The sequence below is a fragment of the Oxyura jamaicensis genome, chromosome 19, assembly GCF_011077185.1.
Source record: "Oxyura jamaicensis isolate SHBP4307 breed ruddy duck chromosome 19, BPBGC_Ojam_1.0, whole genome shotgun sequence".
In the NCBI taxonomy this organism is placed as follows: Eukaryota; Metazoa; Chordata; class Aves; order Anseriformes; family Anatidae; genus Oxyura; species Oxyura jamaicensis.
Window position 1 is genome coordinate 5860567 of NC_048911.1, and position 26650 is coordinate 5887216.

At 40.6% G+C, this 26650-nt stretch overlaps 1 protein-coding gene, 3 long non-coding RNA genes and 2 other non-coding genes across 8 annotated transcripts; 1 reads left to right on the plus strand and 5 right to left on the minus strand.

The window, feature by feature from the left end:
* The first annotated feature begins 647 nt into the window (after positions 1-647).
* LOC118176279 lies at positions 648-19896 on the plus strand. 2 transcript variants are annotated; one of them, XR_004755327.1, is made up of 3 exons: positions 648-778; positions 17412-17414; positions 19886-19896. It is a non-coding gene; the product is annotated as an uncharacterized LOC118176279 (long non-coding RNA). The 2 variants fall into 2 exon arrangements; XR_004755326.1 differs by lacking the exons at positions 17412-17414; positions 19886-19896 and adding exons at positions 1607-1611; positions 9642-9651.
* Positions 2253-4374, minus strand: LOC118176277. Its single transcript, XR_004755324.1, has 5 exons — positions 4167-4374; positions 3699-3722; positions 3190-3268; positions 2873-2928; positions 2253-2407 (listed from the first exon to the last, which is right to left on the minus strand). It is a non-coding gene; the product is annotated as an uncharacterized LOC118176277 (long non-coding RNA).
* LOC118176474 lies at positions 2481-2554 on the minus strand. The gene has a single exon (XR_004755423.1). It is a non-coding gene; the product is annotated as a small nucleolar RNA SNORD65 (small nucleolar RNA).
* Positions 3351-3425, minus strand: LOC118176478. Its single transcript, XR_004755427.1, has one exon. It is a non-coding gene; the product is annotated as a small nucleolar RNA SNORD49 (small nucleolar RNA).
* Positions 5138-22744, minus strand: NCBP3 (nuclear cap binding subunit 3). 2 transcript variants are annotated; one of them, XM_035343188.1, is made up of 13 exons: positions 22488-22744; positions 20789-20854; positions 19961-20066; positions 18838-18963; positions 15953-16081; positions 13598-13671; positions 12583-12691; positions 11720-11819; positions 11274-11380; positions 10864-11149; positions 9961-10118; positions 8820-8984; positions 5138-8330 (listed from the first exon to the last, which is right to left on the minus strand). In XM_035343188.1, the coding sequence occupies exons 1-13, from the start codon at positions 22626-22628 to the stop codon at positions 8095-8097; spliced, it is 1803 nt and encodes a 600-aa protein (XP_035199079.1). In that variant the 5' UTR covers positions 22629-22744; the 3' UTR covers positions 5138-8094. The 2 variants fall into 2 exon arrangements, with proteins under 2 accessions (XP_035199079.1, XP_035199078.1); XM_035343187.1 differs by having other exon boundaries at positions 22434-22744.
* Positions 22745-24485: 1741 nt separating this feature from the next.
* LOC118176278 lies at positions 24486-25662 on the minus strand. The gene is made up of 3 exons (XR_004755325.1): positions 25536-25662; positions 25366-25434; positions 24486-25206 (listed from the first exon to the last, which is right to left on the minus strand). It is a non-coding gene; the product is annotated as an uncharacterized LOC118176278 (long non-coding RNA).
* Between the last annotated feature and the right edge of the window lie 988 nt (positions 25663-26650).

Consider the following 26650-nt stretch of genomic DNA (forward strand, 5'->3'; position numbering starts at 1 on the left):
GGAAATAGGCTCCAGCTGAGAAGCAGACCCGTGTGCACAACTGCCCCGCACTGGCCAAAGGTTAGCAATTGCACACTATGGGGAATCATACATCCTTCAAAACAAAGACTGTCTGGGTAACCTTATAGCTTACTCCCTTTATTAACAATCAGTTTATGATCCTGAAAACATGGGACCAAATTGAGGTCAAGGTGTGGGACTGTTATTAAAACTGACAAGGTTGTGGCAGGATTGCTCAGCACCTGGCAATCTCTGAGGCCTTAAAGAGCCATGTGGGACCACAATCACAAACTGTGTGGTTTGCCAGTGAGGGAGCTGCGGGACTCATTTACTGATCTGCCTGCCGTGCCATTGGCCCCTCCGCTGCTACAGTCAACGCAGGCCTTTGCTGTTACACCCCGGGGTGACCTGGACATTCCTTTTGATCCAGGCCCTATAGGCCCTGAAAAGGAGCCAGATCGGTTTCCCTTCCATCTGGTTTCCCTTCAATCCAGAAGGAATAGGATGCACAGGGCCCGAAGGCTGAGTTGCTTAACTTAAAGCAACACATATTGTACCCATGACTAGCCCTGGAACTCTCCGGTGTTTGTGATCAAGAAAATTAATGGAAAATTGAGACTGTTACATGATGTGAGAAAAACTAAGTTATGGAACATATGGGAGCACTTCAACCAGGATTACCATCTCCAACTATGCTCCCCCAGTCATGGACATTAATAGTAATAGACTTAAAGGCGTGTTTGTTAAACACTTGCCAGAATTTGGAAAACTTTGCTATGTTTATGTTTCAATTGATACCTTTTCTGATTGTATTTTTCCATCGGTTCATGGACGAGAAAAGGCGACAGATCTAGGAGAAACTCAGTTAAAGGGTACAAAAAATAACTTGGGGCCAAGGTTGTGCTTGTGTTTTAACAGAAGCTGGTCCTAGATGGGTGTCAGCACGATGGGTCCGGCCATGATCTGCCTTGATGTCATCACAGCACTCTCCTCCACCGTTTGGACTTGAGCTCAAACAAAAAACAAGGTATAGGAGGGTCCAGCTGGCATATGCAGGACCCACAAACAAGGGCTCCAGGAGTTGGGAGGGGCAGCCAGAGCTCCCCCAGCTGAGCAGCACTCAGTGCCTGCCTCTCCTAGGGATGTGGTTACGAAGTTTATTGAAGATAGAATTAGTGTGCCTGGTAGTTTGTGTTTTCATTTGTGTTAATTGCGCTTTTTTATGTTAATAAAGAAGGGGGAGATGTGGGAGTGTGGCCATGGGGATCAGCAAGCCCCATGGTTAGTGGTAACATCGAGCTCTTAATGATGAGGCCATTGGCAGGCTGTAGAGTTAACATTTCTTAGATTGTTGTTGGCACAGCACAAGCATGTGGCCACAATTAATTAATTAGTGATCTTTACCTTTTTCAGAATGCATACTTCTTCATTTGGTGACACCAAGTGGGCAAAATGATCAGCAGCATATGTATGCACTGATAGGCTGTCTCAGTGCACATGCTCGATCATTTCACATATGGTGAGACATATTCCATACCTCCCCATCAAATATAAACAGCGCAGCAGCGTTTGAGACTGCCAGTTTTATTTCCATAACAAACCTCAGTGGAAGTTTCAGCCTCAGATTCAGTATTTCTCATCCTAGTATCTTCACTTTAAATGCTCAGATTCCTCCCCGAACTTGATACCTTCCATTAACCAACCTTCGCTGTACATCTCTCTTAGAGTGGGCATTTACCACAAAAGCAGCCTTTTTTACTCTAAGCAGCTACACCCAAGATAGCCAACAAGTTGCAGAGGATCTCTTCTCCGTTTCTCTGCATCTGAAAATTACTTTTCATGTTTGGACCACAGCTAGAATGCTGGTACTACAGAAACAGACTCTGTTGTGTCTGTTTTAGGCTTTCAAAAAAGAGGCCAAACTACGGCCTAAGCACCAAACTTGGAACAAGCTACAGAAACAGTTGCATCTGCCCTAATTGGACCATTTGCTTTCTTGCTGTAGAGGTATTAAGGCCTAATCTCCACAGTAATTACAGTAGCAGTATTAATATCATTTGTTTAAACTATTTGAAGCAAGTAAATTACCAAACACCAAATAGAACACTTACGCAACTAAAAGCTGTTTACATTATTTGCAGTAATTACACTTCAGTGTATACATCTGCTACTTTATCATATTATAACCTATCACACAAGCGTGCAGTATGTTTATCAAAAACATGTCGTGTAATGGAAAGTCATTTCTGTACATAGTGTGTAATCATATCAGTGTATTTGTTGTCTTTTCTTGAAGTCTATGGACAAAAAAATATGCAGTGTTTACACAGACTAGTCCCCCCAAGCTCACATGCAAGTTTCCTTGGATTCCTTCTTCCTCAGACAAACTTTCTTTCAGCATGAACACCTGTAATAAAATAGCATGGGTAAGTTAACCATTCAACACTAATTATTAACCCATTTCTTAATATAGGAGATATCATCAGAAAAACCTTTGCTCACCACCACTCAATCTGCCGGTAATTCCAGCAAATTTTGGTTTATTTCATCATATGATATCCACAAGTAAATTGATCCATTTCTAACAGAAGCTATACCTTTGTTCCTTCATCTATTCTAGCACTGTCAGCCAAACTGCAGTGCAAAAGGACAGCTGCTCATACACGTTTACCCTCAGTATTTAACTCAATAAAGCATTTTTTTTTTATCTCAAAGCATTTTTTTTTCTCCTACAATTTCATAAATTGTACTTTTAGAGATATGTATATACAGAAATATGGCCAATGACAATGTTTTCAATCACGTAACTTTTCTGAGACTTGTGAAGCCAAATAGCATCACAAAGAATTAAGAGCATACAGATTAAACTCACCCCAAAGAACCTCCTACTCTTGCAGTCTCACTTCCTTTCCCAGGACTTGTGAAGGGCTGTAACATCGATTGATAGACATTAATATATGTGGTAGCAGAGACCTGGAAGCTACACTTAAATGTAAGAATTGCAGGGAATAACTACCGTAAGGCTTTATATTTTGAGGAAGAAAGGAAGGAAAGATTGATTCAAGCTATGAAGAATCTACCTACAAAATTTCGTCTCATGTTTTTGGAAACCTGTAAGACCCATTTTTTCTCAACTTGGATTCGAGATGGTATAAAGCTCTACAGGGTCCAGTGAAATTCACCACTTACCTTCACATTAGGGCCAGCTCCACCGAGCTACCTGCTCCCCATCCTAATCACATCATGCTTAGCTGGAAAAACCAGGCATCTGCAGAGCAAATACACATTACCTGATTAGTCCTAGCAGACACATTTCCAGAGAAATCAAACTGCATGCACGTGTAGGTGCATTTCAGACAAGTAAGAAAGTTATCGTCAGTTCTCGCATCTGACGGCACTTCCTATTCAAGGGTATCATCATCAACAGCCAACAACTCCTGCATCAGACTACTTGAACTCATTGTTTAAAGTTACACATTTTACTGTTTGTCGATAAAAAGTGTTAACTCTTAGCTCAACGGGACATAAAAATAGTTCTGAGCAGCTTTATTTGCTTAACTTTAAGCTCTAATTACTAGAGATTATTTACAATTCACAGTCCCATACATAACTACTTTACATAGTTACTAATGTAAAGAAATACCTGGAGCTTTCTCAACTACTTAGTACAGTTTAGAAGAAAATAAACTTTAACTTACTCTTTCCTTCAAGACATCTTCCTGCTGGGGGAATAAAAACAAAACAAGCATTAATACGGTGCACTTCAGTACGAATTCCAGAAAATCACTGAAGCAAATGTATTGTAACTAAAAATAATTTAAAACCTCCCAAATGTTTCTCAAATAGCTTAGAGCAGCCAACAAGCCTCCCCCCCCCCCTTCCCCCCCCCCCCAACAATTTTTACTCAAGACATATCCCTTGGACTGGTTGCCCGAGCATTTTGGCCACAAAGAGCAGTTTTTCACATTAAATTCCACAGAACATCAACTAGAACGTTCTAACGCTTGCTCCACGTTAAGAGTTTGGCTCACCAAAACACAAAAAGATTTTAAAAAGAAAAAAAAAAAATAGAGGAAAAACGGATAAGCCGTTTGCTAAAAAGGGTCCAAGTCCCCACAAGGCCCCTGCCGCCCCGGCCGCCCAACACCCCGAGCCCCGTCACGTACCGTGGGGCAGGCCCCGAGGCCGTCCCGGCGGGGCCCGGGGCCCGTGGCCGCCTCCATGCGCGGCCTGGGGAGACGAGAGGAGCGAGGCCCCTTCTCCCCCCGCCACTGCCTCCCGCGGCCCCCAGGGTTAGGCCGGACCACGAGGCACGGCCGTTACCGCCGATGCACGAGGGGGACGGGAAAATGGCGCCCAACGGCCCCTCACGGGCCGCACCACAGCGCCGCCAGCCGCGCTCGCCGAAAAGAAAGAGAACAACCGCGGCCCCCCCTTATAACGGCTCAGAGCGCACCACTCTGACGCGGGGGGGGGGGGGGGGGGGGGGGGCCCCCCGGCTGCCGCGGGGCGGGGGGGGAAGGAGGCGGCCATTTGCTGCAGCGCCGGCGGGGCGCTGTGAGGGGAACGGCCCTCGTGGAAGGGGGCGGCCCTCGAACAGGCTCCGGGGGCAAAGGCGGCCTCCGACCCCTCTTCTTACACCCAGGGAGACGGGGGATGCGCTGCTTTTCTTCAAAAAAGCTCCAATACTGTCCCTTTGTTACTGACGTTCTAGTCAAAGGGAGGTTTGCCCGTGTGATTATTAGGAATAAAACAGCTTTTCATTGTGTTTTCACATTAGAACAGCACCTGAAACTGAAAAGGTTAGTTTTTCACCTCTTAGCTCACATCTTCATCTTCGCAGAAAAACCCTGGCATATTGAGGCAGCCCGGGAGGAGAGCTGCGGGCACAGGGGCTCTGCTCCTTTGTGCAATATGTTCACACAAACCCTGCACCAAAATTCCCATTTTTGATGGCAGGAAAAGCTTTCTACGAGAAGCATTAGTGTGGTCCTATGTAACTAGTCACAAAAAATTTAGAAACACTTATATTTTTCTTCCAGGATGTAGATATACCTGCAAAAAAAAAAAGCCCAACTCCTCATTTTTGCTGCTTTTAAAAGCGGTAGATGCTAGCAGAATATATAGGTTGCACTTCTCAGCATCAGCACATTTATTTCTACAGCAAATTACTCCAAGGTGGAATCTTTGCGGTTCCCTGACCACAAAGAGAAGGAAGGGGTCTTACAACAAAATTCTCTATGCCATCTCTCTCTAGGACAAACAGATTTGTTAACTATGTTAAGGAAAAAACATTCACTAAAGATTCAGTGCTTATTTTTAATTATCAAAACACAGAAATTCACGTTCAGGTAACTAAGGAAGACCAAAGGTAGCATTCCTGACACCAGCAAACACCTGTTCAAGGCTTCTCTGTACATCATCAAAAACCAAAACCAGGCAAACACTCAGTTACCAAAAGAAAAAAAAATATAATCCTCTTTGTAGGCTGCTTCAACAGTAAACTCTATTTTTCTTGCAGCTAAACTCCCCGTGGTCTCATTAACACACACAACCCTCTCCCCAACCCATTAACACCACAGACCCTACTAACGTAGAGGCATTTCTAAGTGGTTCTTACGGCTACATGAAGACAGAACCGGTATTAATGGCTCCCCTTCCACGAGTGCAAGCCATTGCCTACAGCGATTGCCTTGCCCTCATGTGTCCATTCGTTCAGATCTTTCATATCTGCTGAAAGACTTTCTATTCATTCCCATTCTGCCTTTCTTACCAGTTAATCCATCCTTCACCAGGCTCAAGTTATGAATTTTTACGTAGAAACACAGTGGTTATCAGCAACATTAACAGCAGACCACAGCCAGTTACTGAGCTTAAAAACATGCAAGGATTCATGGCAACGTGGAAGACTATCTTCACAGACCAGGTGCATGATCGATATCTACCTTCTCCTTTCAGGAAAAGGAAAGGCTGTAACAGATTCAAAGCAGTAACACAACACAACGGTTTACTTGCAAAACAGACTGGTTAAATGAATTTTATCAGGTTCTTGAGAAACGGGTAAGGTAGGATGCTATTTTAAAGCTCTGGAAGGGATATTAATGAAAGCACACGTTAAAATGAATTGTTACAGTGATCAGACATTGCAGTCATTTACTCTCCATAGTACTTTTATGAACCATATTTATATATTCAATAGTTAAATATAAAATCAAGGGTGACACAAAACAAGGAAACAAAGACATGAAGCCCAGTCAGTCACTAGATAACACATCAAGTCTCTCATTTTACATGCTGCTTTCTTACCCATAAAAAAGCCAAGAAGGAAAGGTAACTGCAGATCCCTTGCTTTTGTGAAATCTCAAACGTACTCCAACTGATTTAAAAAAAAAAAAAAAGTGGGGGGCACAGGGAGAGAAAAAAAACGTTTGCTAAAAAGCAGAAAGGGGAAGAAATATTCACAGACATTTTGGACTGATAGAACCTACAAAATATGGACAGAATCACAGAATCTCTGATACTGGAAGGGACCTCTGGAGGTCATCTGGTCCAACCCCCTGCTCCAGCAGGGCCACCCAGAGCACATTGCCTAGGACCACGTCCCATCAGCTTTTGAAGATCTTCAAGTAGGAGACTCCACAACCTCTCTGGGCAACCTCCAGTGCTCTGTCACCCGAACAGCATAGAAGGGCTTCCTGATGTTCACAGGAAACCTCTCGTGTTTCCAGTTTGTGCTGACTGGCACTTATCCTAGCACTGCGCACAGCTGAAAAGACCCTGGTTCCATCTTCTTTGCATCCTCCCTTCAGGTGTTTATACACGTTGATAAGATCCACCCCGAGCACCCTCTTATCCTGGCTGAACAGTCACAAAGAGAATGCAAACACTTTCAGACTGTCATAATGTAGTACTGTTTTTGCCACCTGTTCCGTTCAGCTGAATCCGATGTGCTATCATTCATTATTCCTTATTCAGAATTGGCAATCAAAATATATGCCATAGGCAACAGAAGAAAAAAATTGCAGCTGCACTCCGACCAAACATTTCACCTATCTAGAGAGGGTATGCAGATAAAAAAGCTGAATGTAACAAGACAACCATGTGCACATTCACATGTACTATATAAGAACATTCAAAAATATTGACATGAGACAGTGATCCTACAGTTTTCCTTTTCTTTCAGTTATATATATATATGTATAGTTAAACAGCACGTAGGAAAACATCACTATAGCTTTCACCATGGCCAACAGGAGAACTCTCACAAATATAAAAATGTAAGTTTTTAAACTGTTAGATTTCTTCAAAACAATATAGCTGAAATGAGAGAAATATGATTTCTCAGAATTTCTCAGTATGTAACCAAAACCAAAGCACCCTTGGGAATTTGCATGATTCTCTCCAACACCCATCTTTGCAGTCTTGAGCACTGCAACCCCTACTACAGCAGAACACAGTATGACCAAAACAAACAAGTAGAATTCTTTGAGAGCAGTGATGCTGTATGGATTCTATACAAAACTTCACCGTACTGCAACATTTAACTTAGATTTACATTCAGTATTTTGAAAGAAGGGATCATGACATTCCCTTTATGCTTTAACCTCGCTGGCTGCCTACCCAGGAAGCATTATTGTTATTACTTTAAGAGGAAAGGTGCTGGTAAGAGCCAGAAGGGCAAGGCAATGGTGTTGGCTATGAAATGCCCTGTTCTTTGGATGAATTGTGTAAAATACTTTGTTAAAAGATTCCATGTTAAAAATATTAAGAACAAAAAGGTCTTCTTAAAAATACAGAGTATTTCTGCCTCTTCTTTTAAATTCTGACCTCGGGGAAAAGTGTTTGGCTAGAATTAACTATAGTTTGCTGTAATAAACATATATGACAATGCCCTACGTAACACAGGGCCAACCACAGACTCCAGACAAACATGATTGCTTTACGTTTCAAGTGGCATATGCATCTATTTTTGTATAAAAGGAACAGAGACATTTCTGGAACCTTCACTGCAGAGTCTTTGCCAGTGTTCAGCTTTTGGACAAAGGAAATCTTGCCACGGTGCAGAGTCACAATCTTGAGGATCAAAGTGTAAAATCATGATTCAGTATCTGATCCAGAACTGCTTTCCCGGCTGATTTCAATTTGTAGAGATGGTAAATTATCCAAACGACTCTTTTTTTGTCGAGACTGTTCTTTTTCCTTAATGAGAGCACCCCAAACCCTTTGAAGCTCTGAATCCTCCTCCTCTGGAGATGCCACAGAGTTTTCAGGTTTATCTGAAGTCTTTTCTTGAGTCTTCGGAGCAGACCCTAATCGGGTCCATAAATTACCTAATTAGATGAAAAAAAACAAGCACTTTAAAAATGACAGCAATTTACTGCATCTCTCAAAATTCCTTGTAGTCCTCCCACAATGTCTGGTATGGAACTTGCTGTGCCTTGAAGCAGTGGTTGAAATTAAAATATGAGCTTCAGTACAGTCTCATTCACTCAGTTTCCCATTTGCAGAGGATGCTACACACAGGTGTGAAGTGCCATTGCTTTCATTGCACTTGTTTTACTGCCCTGTTTGGACCACAGTTCTAAAGCATTCCTCTACTCTTAACCATACCTCCAGAAAAATATTGCTGTCTTACTCAGTTTAAAGTGCCTGCAAATATTTAGATTTCAAAGCTCAGAACAAGCACGTACTAATTAAGTTTTTTAATTTCATTCATCTAAAAATCCTTGGCGATTTTCAGCGGAAATTTCTCATATACTCTAAAATCGAATATAATACTGCAAATACTTGCACTATTACCTTTTCCTCATAAAACTAACCTGATTTCTTCTCTCTGGTATCAGAGTAGAGGCCTTTTACATCTTGTTTGGGGATTCCTAACCGGCTGTGTACATCAGATAACGGTTCTCGACGAGGAGCAGAAGTACCACTTGGAGGCTTAACTTCTGGAGAATGGGGTCTTTTTCCCAGTCTTTGCCGCACATCTAGGGATATTTTCAGTGATTAAAATGACAAAAATCATATTGCACTTACGTAAGTTCTGCCAGCTAATTTTATGTTCATTGCACACTTTGTAGAACTCAGACAGATGCCATGTTTATTATATTTTCTTTTCTCTTTTCATTAAGTCTTTCACATTCACATTTCAGTCTTGGCAATGTCTGCAATATAGTTTATCCATATTTCACTGTTTTTCTTGGCAATACATTTGATATTTAATGTTTTCAGGTTATATTCTGTCCGTGTACCAAATAAAAGTAGTAGTAATTCCACGGTTTGCTGCATTTATTTCAGCAGCGCAGCACGTATGTATCCTGCATGAGGTATGACTATAAGGTAATTGTTAGGCTTTCAATAATTCTTTTCAGATTATAGATATTTTGCTTTAGAATTCTAATACTGCTTAATATTTTGCAGAAAAAAAATAAGAATATAAGAATATTAAATATACTGACACTTAATCCATGATAAGAATCTCATATCCTGAAGTTTGTCTGATTTAGCTTGATGTGCCTAGTCTTAAAAAAGGTTCAAACAAAAATATGAAAGAAAGAGGAATTACAGGATTTATATGCCAACTTGTCAGAGGTCCAAAATTTACACAAAACATACATTAATATATCTTCAAGTAAATTAAGCAGTAAATTAAGTGCTGTTTCCCATATTCATACAGAATCTCTGCCTCAACAATTAAGCAAATCAAAAAGGACAAAGTGGGGGAAAATAGACATGGCAAACAAATTAAATAAAAATAAATGTCACTCACTGAAATATACTTCATTTTCCCCCAAAGCAACCCCCAGCTCTTAGTGAGGAAAAATTAACTGTATAAATGCAGAAACTGCTGTTGAACAGAATTCTCTCAGGTTTGTAAGTCACAGTAGAGGACAAATGTGAAGTGACTATATCCATTTTAATAAGCCAGTCACAATTCTGCACAGCGTCAGAGTTTCAAATTACCTGATTTTACAGTGCTGTTTTGCTGGCGCGGCCCATTATTATGCTGACGTTTTTCTTCTAACAGTAGTCTTACATCTACAACCTTCTCCGATGATCCTTTACTGCCAATCCGGTTTTTGACATTACTGGTTGCTATGCTATCTGCTCGCATAGAATTCCTAAAAAAAATTGTAATTTAAAGTCCCTTAAACAAAATGATATCTAACATAGCTCCCAAGTCTTCTTGTGAGTAAAATTATATAAAGCAGTACTGTGAGGATTTCTCTACTGAGAAACGGGTAAGAATAATAAAAACTTTTAAGAGTATGCTTTTTGGTCAGAATCAGAAGTATAAAAATAATCACAGAAACACCTCAGTAACCATTACAAGGCAGATATGCAGATATCCAGCTTGTATCTCTAAGGCTCCGCATCTGGGTTGAAATTCAGAGCAAATGAACCATCTCAGAATTGTTAAAAGACTTGACATTATAATGAACCATAGTAATATACTGCTGGAGGGATGTGTTTTAAAATTATTTTAATTACCCACAGTATATGTAGTTTTAGTTAATATGCCCATAATAAATTACTTTTTGTCATTATACGTCCGAGGATGGTTGGCCCAGCTATGAAATGCAAGAGGTTAATTGTGCTTGCTTGCCTAAATGTCCATTGATTCCACTTTGAGATTTATATCATAATGCTAAATCACAGAAATCTACAAAGGAAGTTGTATTTTCAATATGTTAACTGCAAAGAGAAGACTGATACAGGCTTTTCTGTATTTTGCATTTCATCTTTAAAATATCTACTACAAAATCACATTAAGATTTAAAATAGTGGCTTCAACAGTTTGTCTCTAAGTTTTGACTGCACTGACTAAATTTCAAATCACACTTTTAAAGAATAGGAAACTTTTACCTAATATTTTTCAGTTGCGATTCCACTTCATCTGCATACATTGTCATTTTCATGCTCTTTTTGGGAGAGGGGGTTGATATCATTTTCAATTCAAGATCATAGTCCATTTCATCAGAATCAGATGCACTTGCACTTGATCGTCTTGCTGCACTGCGGTCTCGAGACTGTTTGAAAGATTGCAGTTCATCACGGTATTCTACAACAACTCTGTCATCTTCATCCATATCCTGATCTTCTTCTTCCTCTTCTTCCTCCTCAATAGGCTCCTCTGGAACATTTACTAAGCCTGTAGCAAAATATATTGATTCTTGTAAGCTGAAATTTTAATAGATTTCACAGATAAAACCAAGGCAGGAAAAAAAAATGCAAATGATTCAGTACAATTAAGCATCAATATTGGCATCAGTTACCTGAATGACGATGTTTATAAGGAGGAGTTAAGCCAACATCATCCCCAATAAGTGTCCTCTTCTTTATGACATCCCGGTGGATACGTCGTGAATGGTATCTTCGTTTCCTGAAACATCATGAAAAGAATGACATTGCTGTCACAGAAAAGGCATGGTGAATGAGCTGTATTCAGTCCTGGATTAAGTATGTGCAGTTATCACTCACTCTAATAACAGAGAAATACATTTATGTAAGAGATCTGTTCTGCATTAATGTTCTGAATATAAACATTTACTTTCACAGTAAAATATTTCTCTTGCAAATTCTCTTTCACTTTGCAAAAAAATTATTCACACTTAAGAAATATCTGCAGAAACTAAAAGGAAAAAAATCTACAAGTTAGAACAGTTTTGGACCATCTTGTCTGAGCACCGGCAGTGTTCCAATTCCTCTGTCCTGTACTCACCAAGAATTACTAAGAATCCCCTTCATGCCTCCATAGTTGGGATTGCCGTACTTCATGTAATATTGGCTTCGCCTTGCAGCTCCCAGCTCTTTTTTGTCATCTGAAAGAGAAAACATAAATTATTTGGATATTTCCCTCTGAGAATATACCTTACTACACTAGCATAAAAATAAGTAACCATCCAGTCAGACACAGAGAGTGAAAGACTGAATATGTCTTCCAGATCAGTATTACTTCAGTTTCCTTCATGAAGGATAAAATTTTGCTGGTACCTCATCTGAAATTTTCCCTAGCACCACACAGCTTTACGTGTGCCCAGAAACTTAATTCCACGGGGACTCTCAGTTTCTACATATCAGTTACCAGAGCATTACATCCCACTGTAATTGCTGGAGGCTCTACTTACCTTATTGCTGATCTCTCTTTTCTTTATGGATATGTCACTTCCAACGTGATCCAAATTACATGCATTTTCATTTAATTCATAAATATAATGTAATACCTCAACTGTATTTAGCAACAATTTCCACTGATACCTCATAAACATCTCAAATGATTTTCATATTTATAAAATGTGAAATTTACCTCTGTGGAGAAGAGCATCATGCAACCTATTCTGTTGTATCAGGAAGAATGCCCTGAGCGCATGACAAATTTTTATGTACAATAATCTTCATACCACTTAGAACTAGATTTAATTCACACATTAGATGTGTATTCAATTCTAAAATGTTAATACCTAAAAATTACCATAAAAATAACAATTTTGAAAATAAAAATCAGGTATTTGAGTTATTAACTAGTCAACAAATAAAACTGCAAAAATCAATTAATTTGTTATGCTTGTTAAGCTTTTCATTTACCTTTGGTAGCAAATCTCATGAATAGCTTGTTTCCTTTAGCCAATTTATTGGCAGGGCGAAGATCATTACGCAGGAGAGAATCCTCTTCTACCTGGGACAGGGCATCCAACTTTGGGGGCAAAAAAGGTATTTTGGACTCAAATATAAAAATACTGTTGAATGAAAATGGATTGCTTACAGCGGAGCAATCAACTGATTATTAAGTTACTTTTAAAATTCTGTTCAGATGAACTTTTTCTTTTTTTTGACATACTGTGAATTTTTAAACTAACTTACCCAAAATATTTAAAATACTTTCATCTTTCTTCATAACCTTATCTCAGATTATATATATTGAATATAATATATTCAGTAAACTTTCAAATGAAACTGTATTACTGATTCAAATGGAGAAAATAAATAGCACAACTTGAACAATGAAAAACAACTTGTTTCATATCTAAATGGTTTCACCATCAGGTTCTCTTGCCCTCAAACAATGACTTAGGCTTTTTTTTTTGCATTTATATCCGCTTTATATAAAGCGAAATTCAGACTTCCATCATCTGTATGAACGTTCACTGAGCTATTCCTAAAGAAAATACTAATGACAGCTATTATATATATTCAACCAGTGAAGATTAAATTACTTACTCACCATCAATGTGTTTGCTGATTCCCACACGTATCTATGGGCAGCCTAAATCCCTTCTTTCTCTTTATGCACTGCCTTCTATACTGAAAGCCTATTGCTTCTCATTAGTTTTCTTTCATTGCCTTCTCACAGCAAAATAGGGCAGCCAGTCTAGCTCTTAAATGCTGGCTGCCCTACCAGTCTTCAAAATCTACGTAAAAAACACTCTAATACAATGCTCGTCTCACCAACAGCATATGCACACTTCCTGTCCTTTCCCCATCTAATTAACTTTGATAATTGAGAGTTACAAGCGTAAATGGTTAAAATTGTAACTTTATGAAGACTTTACACAAGTTAGAGACAAACTTCCGTAATAGTATTTACCCTTTCTATACTGACCTCAACATCACTTGGATTCTCATCCTCTACCTCTCCTTCTTCTGCCTCATCATCAGAACTTTCCTCTTGTTTTCCTAAAGAGGAAAATAATTGGGAAAAAAAATCTCCATTTCAGTGCTCCAGTTGCATTTGATTATTATTACCTACATTCTCTGAAATCAAACTGAATGCGTTATCCATTCTTCTGTGAAGCCTAGAGAATAATCAGAACAGTGAACATCTACAGAAATTTGAAGCACGTATGAATAACCTAAGAATAACATTAACTAGACAGCCCCTGTACAGATAAGTGCCTGAAGCAGCACACATAGATTATAAATTTACTTATTTGAAAGCAAATGAAATTGTACTGCATTTCAAAGTATGATAGAGATCAGCAAGAGCAAGACTGCAAAAGGGCTATCAAATCCCATTTCCTTCAACCTCCTTTTAAAATGCTGCAAGTACCTGCAAGCATCCAATACTAACAACGTGAACCAGGTTGCTACTCAAATGCTTAAATTTACTGAGATCTGGAAAAAAACAACTTGGTGACTTAATTTTGAAGTCAAATAGCTAACAGAACTACTTATACTATGAGATGTTTGCACAGATTTTTCAGCACTTAAAAAAAGATATGTATTTATTTATATGTATTAGCTCAGAGTTAGAAAAATTGTTACTTTTTTCTGTCCTCAAAAAAAAGTGAACATGGACAATTATCAACACCCAGCAATATAATTTCTTCTGCAAAAATCTCAAAGCACTTCAAAGATTCAAGACAAAAAAAAAAAAAAGAAAAAGAAAAAAGAAACTCCCTTACATTGCAGAGTTGCTTATCTTAAACCCATCTGATAATGATGGGCTTGACAACTTGTAATGGAGAGCAGCACCTGTTAAAAACATCTTGAAAACTGTATCCAAGTCCAAAGGATAAATTAAGCACAATTAACCAAACTGACTCCAAAGAGAATTTAGGTCAAATTCAAAAATGAATTGTCATCTATTGAGGATAGCATTCAGACACTTTTTTTTAAAAAATGATAAAACTTCTCACTGTAAACACTAGCCTCCTGCTTCCCTAAACAGCCCTCAAATTCTTATCTAAAAAAAAGGAATGTAACTAAGCCAGATTACTTCAATATATCTGTATGCAGCTCACACCTTGAGATGTAATTGAACAGTTTGTACTTTATCCAATATCCCGCTTTTCCAGATGAGCAGGTGAATAAGTTTACGTAGGAGGAATTTAGATGACACAATTTTTATTTTGAGATGCGCTGTAATGATGGTGTAATATGTACTTGGTAGCCAACAAGATTAATATACATTTATTTATGCTGCATTTAAATAAGACATCCACTAATCTCCAAAAACTTCATAACAAGTCTTACTTGAAGCATTATCAACATTTTAAAGCAACATGGATGGTTGAGGAGCCACTGCATTTTAGAGAAAAGCAACAAGAAGAAAATGGAATGAGTTAGAATTATCCACGGGTTTAACAAAGCCCTAAAACCCAAACTTTATAAAAAGGCTTTTGGTAGCACTGCAAATACAAAATAGAGAAAGTGGCCACTTGCATTTTGTTAATATAGCGTGTTTAAGCAAAATCTGTGGAAGACTTAATAAATAAAACATCTCCCTTTGCTTTGTACTCTTTCGTACAGTACTTTGAACCACTACAATTTATCACATTGTCCTAACAGCAGAACAGTCCTAAAGTAGCAAAAGCCTGATTTTCTATTTACACCTCTAAAATGAATTTGCAACCAAGGCATTCAGATTCCAGATTTATTGCAACACTTAGCTGTAAGTTGGCTGCTTTGCTCTTTTGCAACTGACCTTTCAGCGTGCTTCTTTCTCAAAAGTACAATGGTCAAATTTAGAGATGATATACACAGTGGTGACGTGATACATTGGCACATCGGTGTGAATGGTACACATAAGAGCAGGTGCTGTATCAAGCAAAGGAATGAACTGTGGCGTTTCAAAAACAGGGTATTTTCTTAGACCTGTTTTTTTTCCCCACACTTACAATACCCATCCTTCTACTGCCTTTGCATGCACATCACACAGACGTATTTCTGTGCAACATGTACCACTATAAATATCACATCTGAATATGACCCTGCCTCTAACATGTTCAGTATCGACTGAATTACTGCTTTTGGTCTAGCTCCAACCCACCTTTTAAGAAGCAGCTTCTTCAAAAGGTTTCCAAGATGAAAGCCTTTTTTAAAGTGGCAGAATACATTTACCTGAAACTACACGACAGAAGCTCCTTCAGTAATTTAGATTACGCAGTACCCAAGCACAAGTTTAAAGTTTCATTGATTTAACTAGATGATGTCTATATATGCATATCTCATCTACCTTTCTTGTTTTTTTCAGTTGTCTTCTCTTCATTGTTTTCTCTGCTTTTTGTTTTCTCCTGATCAGGCAAGGAACTCATATTTATTAGAGCCCGTGTTGCTGTTACTTCATCAAGCCAGACCACATTACCTATGACACACATACAGAAACATATACAAAAACAAAATGCAGTTTGTGTCAACAAGCAGTCACATACACCGCCTTACTGGAGGGAAATTACTAACAGTTCAGAAACAGTCGTATATAATGACATGACAAAAAAGCAATCAGATATATCTCTTACAGAGATATATCTTACATTCATATTCTTTAGCACACTTGGTAACCTGGGGGACATGCAGCTTTCACATCATTACAAAAAGCACGACAACTCATCAAAACCAAAACCATTGAAATGCACAACCACATATATCAGACATTGCTTCCTGAGCACAACACGTTAGGATACTGAATAAGGGCCAGTGTATTTCATGAGTGTGCTAGCACATAAATTTGATTAAAGCAAAAACAACAACAAAAACATAACAAGAAATAAGCCTTAACCCCACTTTTTTTTTTTTTTTGAATTAACAGCACCTTGGACCTTACTGCAGAATTCTGTTAATCTTTCCCCAAAGGCAGGAAAATAGGAGACTGCTCAAGCACTTCAAAGAGGTTACAGTGCACACAGGTTAACAGTGTGATTCAGTACGTCTCACATACGTGTCTTACATATCAGCAGATGTGTAAAGTAAAGTAGTTTTACTAAAGTAAAACTTGCAACTCGTTAGGCCAATTAGCAGTATTTTGTAGGCATTGAAATTGAAAGAATTAAAAATGCTCAGAAATGGGTTGTGAGCAAAAGCTTTCTGCCAGGATGCATTCAGTGCAAATACAACGACAAATGTCATTACTGCTTTGCCATTAAACAACTCAGGAAATGACAGCAATCAGTGTATGCAAATATCAGGAAAACTAAATAAATACAGTGTCCCCAAATAAAAGTTTTTCTCTTAAATTTCTTGAACAGACAGGATTTACAAGGTGAACAACCAGATACTAACTTCAATAATTGGCTAATAACTTTTCATTTGTGTGCCTACCTGCTCGACATCTCCCAATTTTCAACTATTTTATGTTCACCAGTTTGAAACATAGAACGCTTTTGTACCAAGACATGTTGAGATGTAATTCAATTGGGAACATTACATTTTTTGTCATGCTGTGACACAAATCTATGCTGAAAAAATCACTGTTTTTTCTTTAGATTTTCATCAAGTGTAATTTTTGTATCAGAGCATATTGCAGCTAAGCGTAAGAATGCAATATTATACTAATCTAATAATTATTTGATTATACTAATATTATACTAAGGTATATTATACTAATATATTTATATATTAATACTATACTAATCAGTGTGCTAAATCCAGTACAGTATGAAAACTGATCACTAAAACTGATGTGTTTTAACTGTAAGTGGGTAAAATATCACTCCAGTTCTGAAGCTCACATTTTTGCACTGCAAGTTTGCTCTGGTTTCACACTAAATTCACCCACATATAATTTAAGAAAAAGGATCACAGATGATCTTATAAATGCAGCCTCAGATACACAAGTTAAGCTGTGCACTTGGCTAGCTTATGCGCTATCACAGGTTCATCTGGTAGATTTTTACTGCAATTGCCTAACCAGGGCTCATTGCATTTGAAATGTTCTGTCAGCTTGTGGCAGTATATCAAGCTGTAACACACATGGATTTCAAAGTTAATATTTTGTAGTATACTATAACTTTTGTCTTGCACTCGCACACAATTCCTTCATGATCATTCCAGGGAACTGCACTACTAACTTTAATGTTTCAGCCACACCTATAAATAAAACAGCTCCTACTTCTTTGTCCTATTATTTAATTTACAGGATTTCTAGCCACAAGACACTTAAAGCCTTCCAGTTCCATGATTCAGTGCCCAACTGTAGCAAACAGCTCTTGTACAGTCTTTAGTATCACTAAAGAAAGAACAACTGTCAATAACTTATATCTTTCTGGTAGTCTCACTGCACGTATACTCCCTAAAACAGCCCTTGCAATGTGAATTCACATTCCTTTTCCTATATAAATCACATTCAGCTGCCACCTTCTTCCACCAATTTCTCCCTGAGAAGGACCTAAACAAATATGGCAACAAGCCTGCTCCTTCCCAGCCCTAAACTATACTGACTTCCCTAGCTGCATAAAATTGAGTAATCTTCTCACAGAATGTCACCCTCTGTGACACTTACAAGCTGACATGTTATTTATGTCAAAATGTAAGCAACATTTTTGACCAGTTTTCCCACTTCAGGACTGGCAAGCTATTTTATCCTGTCCCTTCCTGATAATTTCAGTTTGTCAACAAAACCTTCCACATCAGATGTTTCCCTGATTCTGTTTTCCTAAGAGCTACAGAGTTTGTTTCGTTTCTGTGTACCAATTAGCTTCACTCACTGCTCTTAATTCTGTTTATCAGACCATCATATTTTGAAGTGTACCACTTTCACACGTAATGAACTCAATTCACACCCCTCACCGGTGACTCTCCTGCCCTGCCAGTCTGGTCACTAGCCACACTTCCAGCTACCGATGCACTTCTTTTGGTCTCGTCATACGTCAGCAATATGAGTAATAGAAATGTTGTGTCTTTTTTAAATCAGATTTTTTTTTTCCTCTAAACACTCATCCAGACAGTGGGCTTGATTTTCACCATATGCTATTAATTCTTGCCTTCTAAATTTGTTTTGGCTAAGGACAATGAAAGGGAAACAGAGACAGACAAAGATCAGTGACTTTAAAAGCCAAAAAGACATTCAAGGTACAGCTATGATTGATATAATAAAATAACAGACAAAATATTCCATTTACTTACATGACGTATCATCTAACCACTCTATATGAGCAGGAGGATATTCTTTGAAATAGGCAAAGATGTCCTGCGTACTCATTTCATCCACCCCACAAATGTAAATTGTGTCCAGTCTCACTTTAGGAATTGCTGTAAAGATGAAGAGATACAAAACCGACACTCATTCCTATGGCGCACGCTTTTACATTCATAACATACAGGCGTATAAAGCAGACATTTTAAATAAGCTAAAGGGAAACTAATGAAAGCAAAGCATGATGTACACTGCTCTAAAGCACTAGAACTTGAATTATTATTCCACAATACAAAAGTTTAATTGAGAATTAAAAAGGGAGAAAGGTTGTTGTAACATTAAAAGCATGGGTAGCTGAAGGTACTGAGTAACATCAAACAGCTTTACAAACTTTTTTTTTTTTAATGCTACCAAAGTACTTCCACAAAGTACTGAAGAGACAGAATACTAATTAGGCCCGTGACCGGGACATGGTACAAGTGGAAGGGCTTTGTACACATCTGATGGAGAGCTGTTGCAGGCCACGGCTTTTTTCCAGCTGGCTGCTAAGCCTCGAGAACCAACCGGATGCCAAAAATGCCGATCTGTTTTGTGCACATCTCCCAGCTGATCTGCTTATATTCCAACAATCCAGCTTGCTGTCTAAAGGCACTCGTGCAATCAGCCCGTCTTCTCCGTGTGTGCAGCACAGAATCTGATCTCACTATGCATGGGACACGGAGTCTCGTACACAAACAGCACCCAAGGCCTTTTCCAAGGATTTAAAGATTCTTAAAGCAGCACAGGGCCAACAAGCAGATCTCAGACAAGTAACACTAGGTGCCATTGCCAAACAGTAAATAAGGTACATAAAAATGTTTTATTTTCCAGTGTTGTTAAAGCAAGGAGTAAAATAGTAACTGTTTGGAAGTAGTTTAAAAAGCAATGGCATTATAATAGTCCTTACTATAGTAGTATAATATATACAGACATAGGAAAAAGGTGATTTCTCTTGGTAATTATCTGGGAAAACCTCTGGGGATGCAGGAAATATTACAGTATAAATCAAGACAAGGACCTGTGAGAAGGTAAACAAAGGGATCTTTCCTTCTTGACTGCTGGATAAACTCATACCTTTCTTCATCATGTCCCGATCCAGCGCTACATTCCTTTGGGCAAGATTCACCTCAGCTCGAAAATGAAAGCGTTTTGCTCTTTGTTCCTTTTTCTCAATTGCTTCCTGTATAATGCAAAACAATGCAGTCAAAACAGGAATCAGAGCAGCATTCCCAACAGGTTACACTGGAGGACGAGGTATTTAAAATACAATTTACCAGACAGCAACAATCTATATTAATAATGCTATTTATCCTGGGCAGATCTATGTGTTCCCTAACGCAAAAATAATTCATTGCAACATACCTGTGCCACATAATACTATTAACATAGATCCAGCAATGTAATGGGGATCGAGATGCATGGAAAACAAGCTATCCTGGACTGATGTTCAGCTTCCATGATGGAACAGGAAGATCATTTTTTTCCTTCCTAACAAATGTACAGAGGCTGTACTCAAAAAAAAAAAAAACCCTCTCTCCTTAAATAAGAACTTCCATGACCTGGAATTTTTTTTAATATATTTTTTTATTTTTAAAGAATATTGAAATACTGTCAGTACCTTAAGAGGAGAAAAAAAAAAGCTCACTTATTTCAAAGGGCTCATATTGCACTTGTTTTGCAATATTATTTTAGTATTTGCAAAATTAATTCTTACTGTTGACAAGAGGTATCTGTCTGGATGCCAACCACAACTAACACAAGGAGAATTCTCTAGTTTTTGAAAAACACCAGCAATCTGAACATGAGGGTAAGCTTCTGCACCTCGCAGGAAAGAAACAAAGTCTTTCCTCCTTTCCTGTAGGATAATTAAAGCGCTTCAAAGAAACATAGGACAAAAATTACCTTGGATGTTACATCTATTCCAGTAATGAAACTTCCAGCTTTGTTTTCGTATCTCCTACTAGTGTCCTGAAACAAAGCAAAATGGCGATGAAATCTCAATGAACACTGAAAGCAACTTAATTGCTGTGCTATAAATATCTGGCTATTTTATTTCTAAGAGAAATCCAGCCTCTTCTTGATCCTTACTCCAAGCTACATCCCTAGACGGACAGGTAAACAAACATTTAACTTCACTGACATGAATGTTAAGCACATCAAAGAAACCCAACTTCCTTTACTATGAGGTCTCTGCCCTTTTGCAATAGTTGGTTCCTGCATCTGTGTCTGCTACGGTTTTGATTTTGTCTCAGCAATACACTGGAAGTCATCAAACACCTTTCCTGACTACAATTTTCATTTCAGGTAAGATGTCCTTGTAAAACATGAACAGATTTAACAGTGACATTGTGAAGATACCTGACTCCTGAAGTTCCAAATTGCAATTTTCAGTTTCAAGAGAAGTCAGAATGTCAAACCACTGCCACAATTAAACAAGTGGTTTGTCTATTTTTTTTTAATCATCATTTCAAAACCAGCTTCCAAAACCAACTATGAAACATTACCATTTTGATACATGCCTACAAATAAAAGAGTAAACATTGAGCACGAGGGGGCCGGGGGGGGGGGGGAAACTCCTCACAAAACTCATTTCCATCAATGAGGACTGCTGAAATCACAAGACCACATGAAACAACAAAGGTTCCAGACCAGCAACCCTCCATTGTCTGCATGTGGAACAATGGCACTTCTTCTTTCTGGAAACCTCAGAACCATCACCCAGTGAAGGTTTGTGGCCTGAAGAACGTCTTGTTATTTCTAAGGGTAAATGTTTAGTTTACCCTTGTGCTGCAGTAGAATTATTTTGACCAAAGGACTTCTTCTAGAAACTAGGCCAGCCTCAGTTTAGAGATACCAAGCCACACGCACAATCTCAACATTTTTCTTAGTAACACAGTCAAACTTTCTCTAAAGTTGCCAAGAGTGAAGAGTTCTTAAAAAGAAAAAAAGATGACAACAGCAAAATAAGCACGTCGTTTTGAAAATGGAAAAAGAAACACCACTGTCTAGGGTTGATTCACGGAGCAGAAGAAAGTACAGCAGCAGGGTGCTGTCTCTTAGGCCACTTATTTGGTAAAAGCTGAGGCATGTTGGTAATCAGCTAATTAGAGATTAGTTTCTAAAACATTTTCCACACACGTTTTCAGAGCAAAAGCCTATTTAGGAGTTTAGATCAACTCTGACCCACTTTTATGTATTAAACACGACCATAGTAGAACTTAGCCAGGAACTGAAAATATAATCCTCAAAACCTACTCGTTAGAGGCCACATTCCCAAGGCTTTCACCACACTCCCTCATGACCCCCCCCCCCTCCCCCCCGCTCCTCGTCCAGGTGCCCCCATCGCCCTGGGACGCCCTGCCGCCCCCCCCCGCCACCACAACACCCCAAACCCCCCCGCCACCTCCCCAAACCCTCCCGCTTACTCCCGAGCACGCCCTGCCCGCCCCCTCTCCCCCCTACACCCCCACCCCCCCACACACACCCCATTTTACCCCGTTTTGCCCCATTTTCCCCCCGCCCCCCCCAGGCCCCCTCCCCTACGTACCCTGCCCCCCCTCAGGAGCCGGTCCCTCCTTCGCTCCCCCTGCCCGTCCCTCACCGGGAGGAGCTCCCGGAGCGAGCGCCTCACGGGGATGGCATCCAGCTCGCCTTCTTCTACTTCCATGGGCTCGGGCTCGGGGCCGCGGGACTCCGCCGCCTCCGCCTTCACCGAGATCCGCAGGCCCCGCACGGCCGCCATGGCTCCGCCAGGCCCGCCCTCCGCCCGGCCACCGAGACGGGCCGGCCGCGGCACAGAGCGGCACCGCGAACCACCACCGAGACGGCAAAACGGGGATAGAGCGCCACCCGAAGCTAAGCGCGGCTTCGGGGCCAACGCGCTGGGGGAGGTCATAGAGATGAGGGGAGAGAGCGGCGCCGCCGGCCCTCCAGGGCTACGGGGAGCGGGAGGACTGAGCCGCCATTTTCTCCTCGCCTTCCTGCCCCTCGCTGCCACCGGGGGGGGAGCGCGGTCCAGAGCTTGCTACTGCAGGCTCTGCTTCCTACATTTTTTTTTTTTTTTTAATAAAAATGAACTGGCTTCTGAAAGAAGCCGGTTTTTTCCTTCTCTCTGTCCTGTGGGAGGTCCCATCGGTCTGTGCTCAGCCGGGTTGTTCCCTTAGACGTGTTCTTGTTCCCCTCACGGGGGTATTTCGGGAGAGAAGCCCTGCCTTCTCTGGCTTTTCTTGCACTGTGCTAAATAAACCACACGATTTTATTGATTATTCTCATTAAATAAGTTCTGTATTCTACTAATCATCCTCATCACTACCTGCTGTTCAGCTCTGCGCTCCTTGAACACAAGGGGCCAGAACAGTGATGGAGCTGAGGGTTTGCTCCTGCCTTGGCTGGCATCAAATCACAAAATCATTCGGGTTGGAAAAACCCTCCAGGATCAACTGGTCGAACCACCCCCTACTACCACTGTCACCCCCTGAACCATGTCCCCAGACTCCACGTCCAACCTTTCCTTGAACACCCCCAGGGACGGTGACTCCACCACCTCCCCGGGCAACCCGTCCCAACGCCTGACTCCCACAGCAGCAGCATTTCAGCCGTGGCGTAACACCACAACTCATCGCTCCACAGCTGCGCTTCCTCAACTCAGTCACCTGGCAAATATCACCCCACTTGGCAGTCATTTTCCAGCCATTTTCCTTACAAATTCCTAAGATTTCTCTGGCTGGGGGACCCTGCTCTGTTTCAGGCTGCTCCGTTCCTCACTTCTGCAGGTTCTCAAACCAACCCCCTCCAGCACTCTGCTTTGTGTCACTCTCTCTCTGAATTGATGGTACTTCCCAGTAAAACTCAACAGCAACTCTTGAGTATGGCATGAACAAAATTTGCTTCTGGTAATAAAAAAGCTCCTTCCATTATACATAATCCAGCAGGACTAATATATCTTCTTGCTACTGATCGCGCACTCCAGGCTTATTTATTGTTAACAGTCTCTGCACAGAGATCTTTTCAGAACAGCTAATTGGAGTTGCATTTGCCAGAGCTGTCTTGGCTGCTGACACCACGTCTCCAGCATCTGGCAGGAACCACCAACACAGGTGGCACTTCCAAGCCAGATGTGAACCGCTACAGCAGAAGCCCCGTACATATAATTTGAAGACGGGTGGTAAACAGGGCACTGAAACCCACTGCGAGCAGCCGATTCGGAAATAATTGGTAGAGGAAACATTTCTGTGGCAGAAATGCTATTTCTTGACGTGATAAGAGAAAAGAAAGTAAAAGATGCACCTCTTTCCAGTTTTCCTCTTTCTAGTTTTAATTTCACAAGGAGAACACGGTACCGACGTGTGATCGAAACCAGATTTACAAAACTAACCCTTCCAAGTAATAGACGGGGCAAGATTCTGTAACAGCATGGTGGCCTCGCACTGCTGCTATTAGAGTGCAGGTGAAGCCTTTAATTAACCCAGACGTTTCCTTATTTTAACATCCCTGAATATTGCCCAGGACAGACCATTGCTACACAGCCATACTACAACCCCCTCTGCTTGGTGCGATTTCAAGACTTGCTCATTGAACCCAGCAAGAAACTTTCTACTGATAAATGGTGGCTTTAGATCAGTTGCCAAAGTTTTATTGCTCCTTAGGAAAAAATAATCTCTAGGCTGACTGGTAGGAACAATCAGATCAGGAGAGGAAAACCAGGCCTGGGGCTTTTACTGCCAGGGAGGTGAATGGAATATTCTCTTGATATTTTACAGCTTCTTTCAGAATCTTGTTATTAACCATGAATTTTTCAGAATTACAAACTGATCTACTTTTACTCTTGCGAGTCTGGGGCCCAGATCTGTCTGGCCTCTCAGCTCAGGCTGCAATCCTCTGCTTGTGAAAAGGCCCATGTAGAAATGCACGTTTGTGCAGAAGGGCTCCACCTTTATTGTAGCCTCTGTGCAAAAGGGATGGGTCAATGGTAGTAAACTACTGAAGGGTGTGTAAATGGAGTGGAATATAAGTGTTAATTATGGGAAGAAAAAGGAATCTGGAAAAGGTTATTATCTGGAGAAGCCCCAAGTAAGGAAAGGCTGTTAAAAATAATGAAGGACAGAGAGTAATTGAATAAGAAATTATTTCAACATAAATGTAGCAAAAGGAGCTTCTTACAGCAGGGAAATGTTATGCATTTCCCCATCACTGACCAGCAGAGGGAACTCTTGCAGTAAGATTCTGAACTTGCAGCAGAAAATCTAATGAAACCCTCCACCAACTCCTGTAATTTTGTGGTTCAACTGAAAACATGGGGAGATGGGGTACAAAGGTGGGGACTGGGAAGACAGGAAAATAAAACTCTGCAGGCTCTCAGTCAACAGAGGACTTTTTATTTTTATTTCTTTTTTACAGTGTCTAGCAGAAATCAGAAAAACAGTGATTTTTACCATTGTAAGAAAGTTCTGTTTTGTTTGAAGTCTGATTGAACCACTAACCAGAATGGACGTGCTTTCTTGCTGCTGTGATTTAACTCTCTCTGCAGCTTTTCAAATCTGTGAAAAAAACTGAGCACGGAAGCGTGCTATTTCTGCAACTGGCTAACAAACTCCACACGTCACCAGGGAAACTAGGACTGGGTTCTAAATAGATTATGACTGGCTCCTACCTACAGTCCATCTGGAGAGAGAACGGGATGAGCAGAGGAAGGATGTTCATTTGTTAAACCATCAGATAAGCAGAAGTCAAGCACCTGGTGTTTTGCTATGTATTTGGTGAACTGCAGCCTCCCACCTGTAAGACAGAATATTTTCTCGTTGGGATATTGTGGAGGCTGATACAAGCCTAGCTAACTGACAGGGTAGCAAAGTCCTATTCGTGAGAGTTACAGGGCTTCAAAGCATCCTACAAAAAAGCAGAGATGCTGTCAGCCAGGCAGGAACGCAGCACCCTCACAGTTAAGGACAGCTGTGCTCTAACATGATGTTTATGCAAGTGCTGCCACATGGAGGCCACACAGATACAAAAACCACATTCCTTTCTGGAAAAAGCTCCCAGAATTGAGCAGAGCTGGAACAGAATTCAATACACATTTGTCCAGGCTCTAAAAACATTACTCTGGAACTTGGAGAGCCTGGAGAACAATCTAAAATTGGTAAATATTGCTCCATCCTTATAGACATCATTCTTAGTTGTCCACGTGCACGCATCCACATTCCTCTGTGGCACCAGTGGAAGTTAAGCAATTCCCTGTTTGCAGGCCCCTGTGGTAACACGGTCAGTGAACTCTTCTGGGTAAAAATAAGCTTTTTCTTTTGCAGAGCTATTTTTAACCAAGAGCAGCTCATTGGCCCGACTCAGCCCCATGAAAACAGCTGTGCTGGCACAACCGTGGGGTGGGAACGGACAGCTGGCAGGGAAGATGAGGGCAGGAACTGCTGGTGCAGCTCTGAAGGCAAGAAGACAGCGAGCTGTATCCTTAACGCCTGCCATGGGCGCGGACAAGCCTGGCTTCACTCAAGTGACCACAGCCAGCTGCAGAAGCTGGGTACCCAGGAGGAGACTGGGACACTCAGGGGGTTACCCTGCCTTCCTCCCGGCTCCTAATGGGATGCACCAGCTGCAGAGACAAGTCCGCAGCCCTCTGCTCCCCTCAGCCCCCTGCTCTTCTCAATGCTCCTATCAACACTTCCAACTACCCTCAGCTCCTCTCAGCCCCTCAGGCGCCCTCCTCAGCCCCCCCCCCGGGCTCCCCTCGGCCCCCCCCCAGGCTCTCCTCAGCCC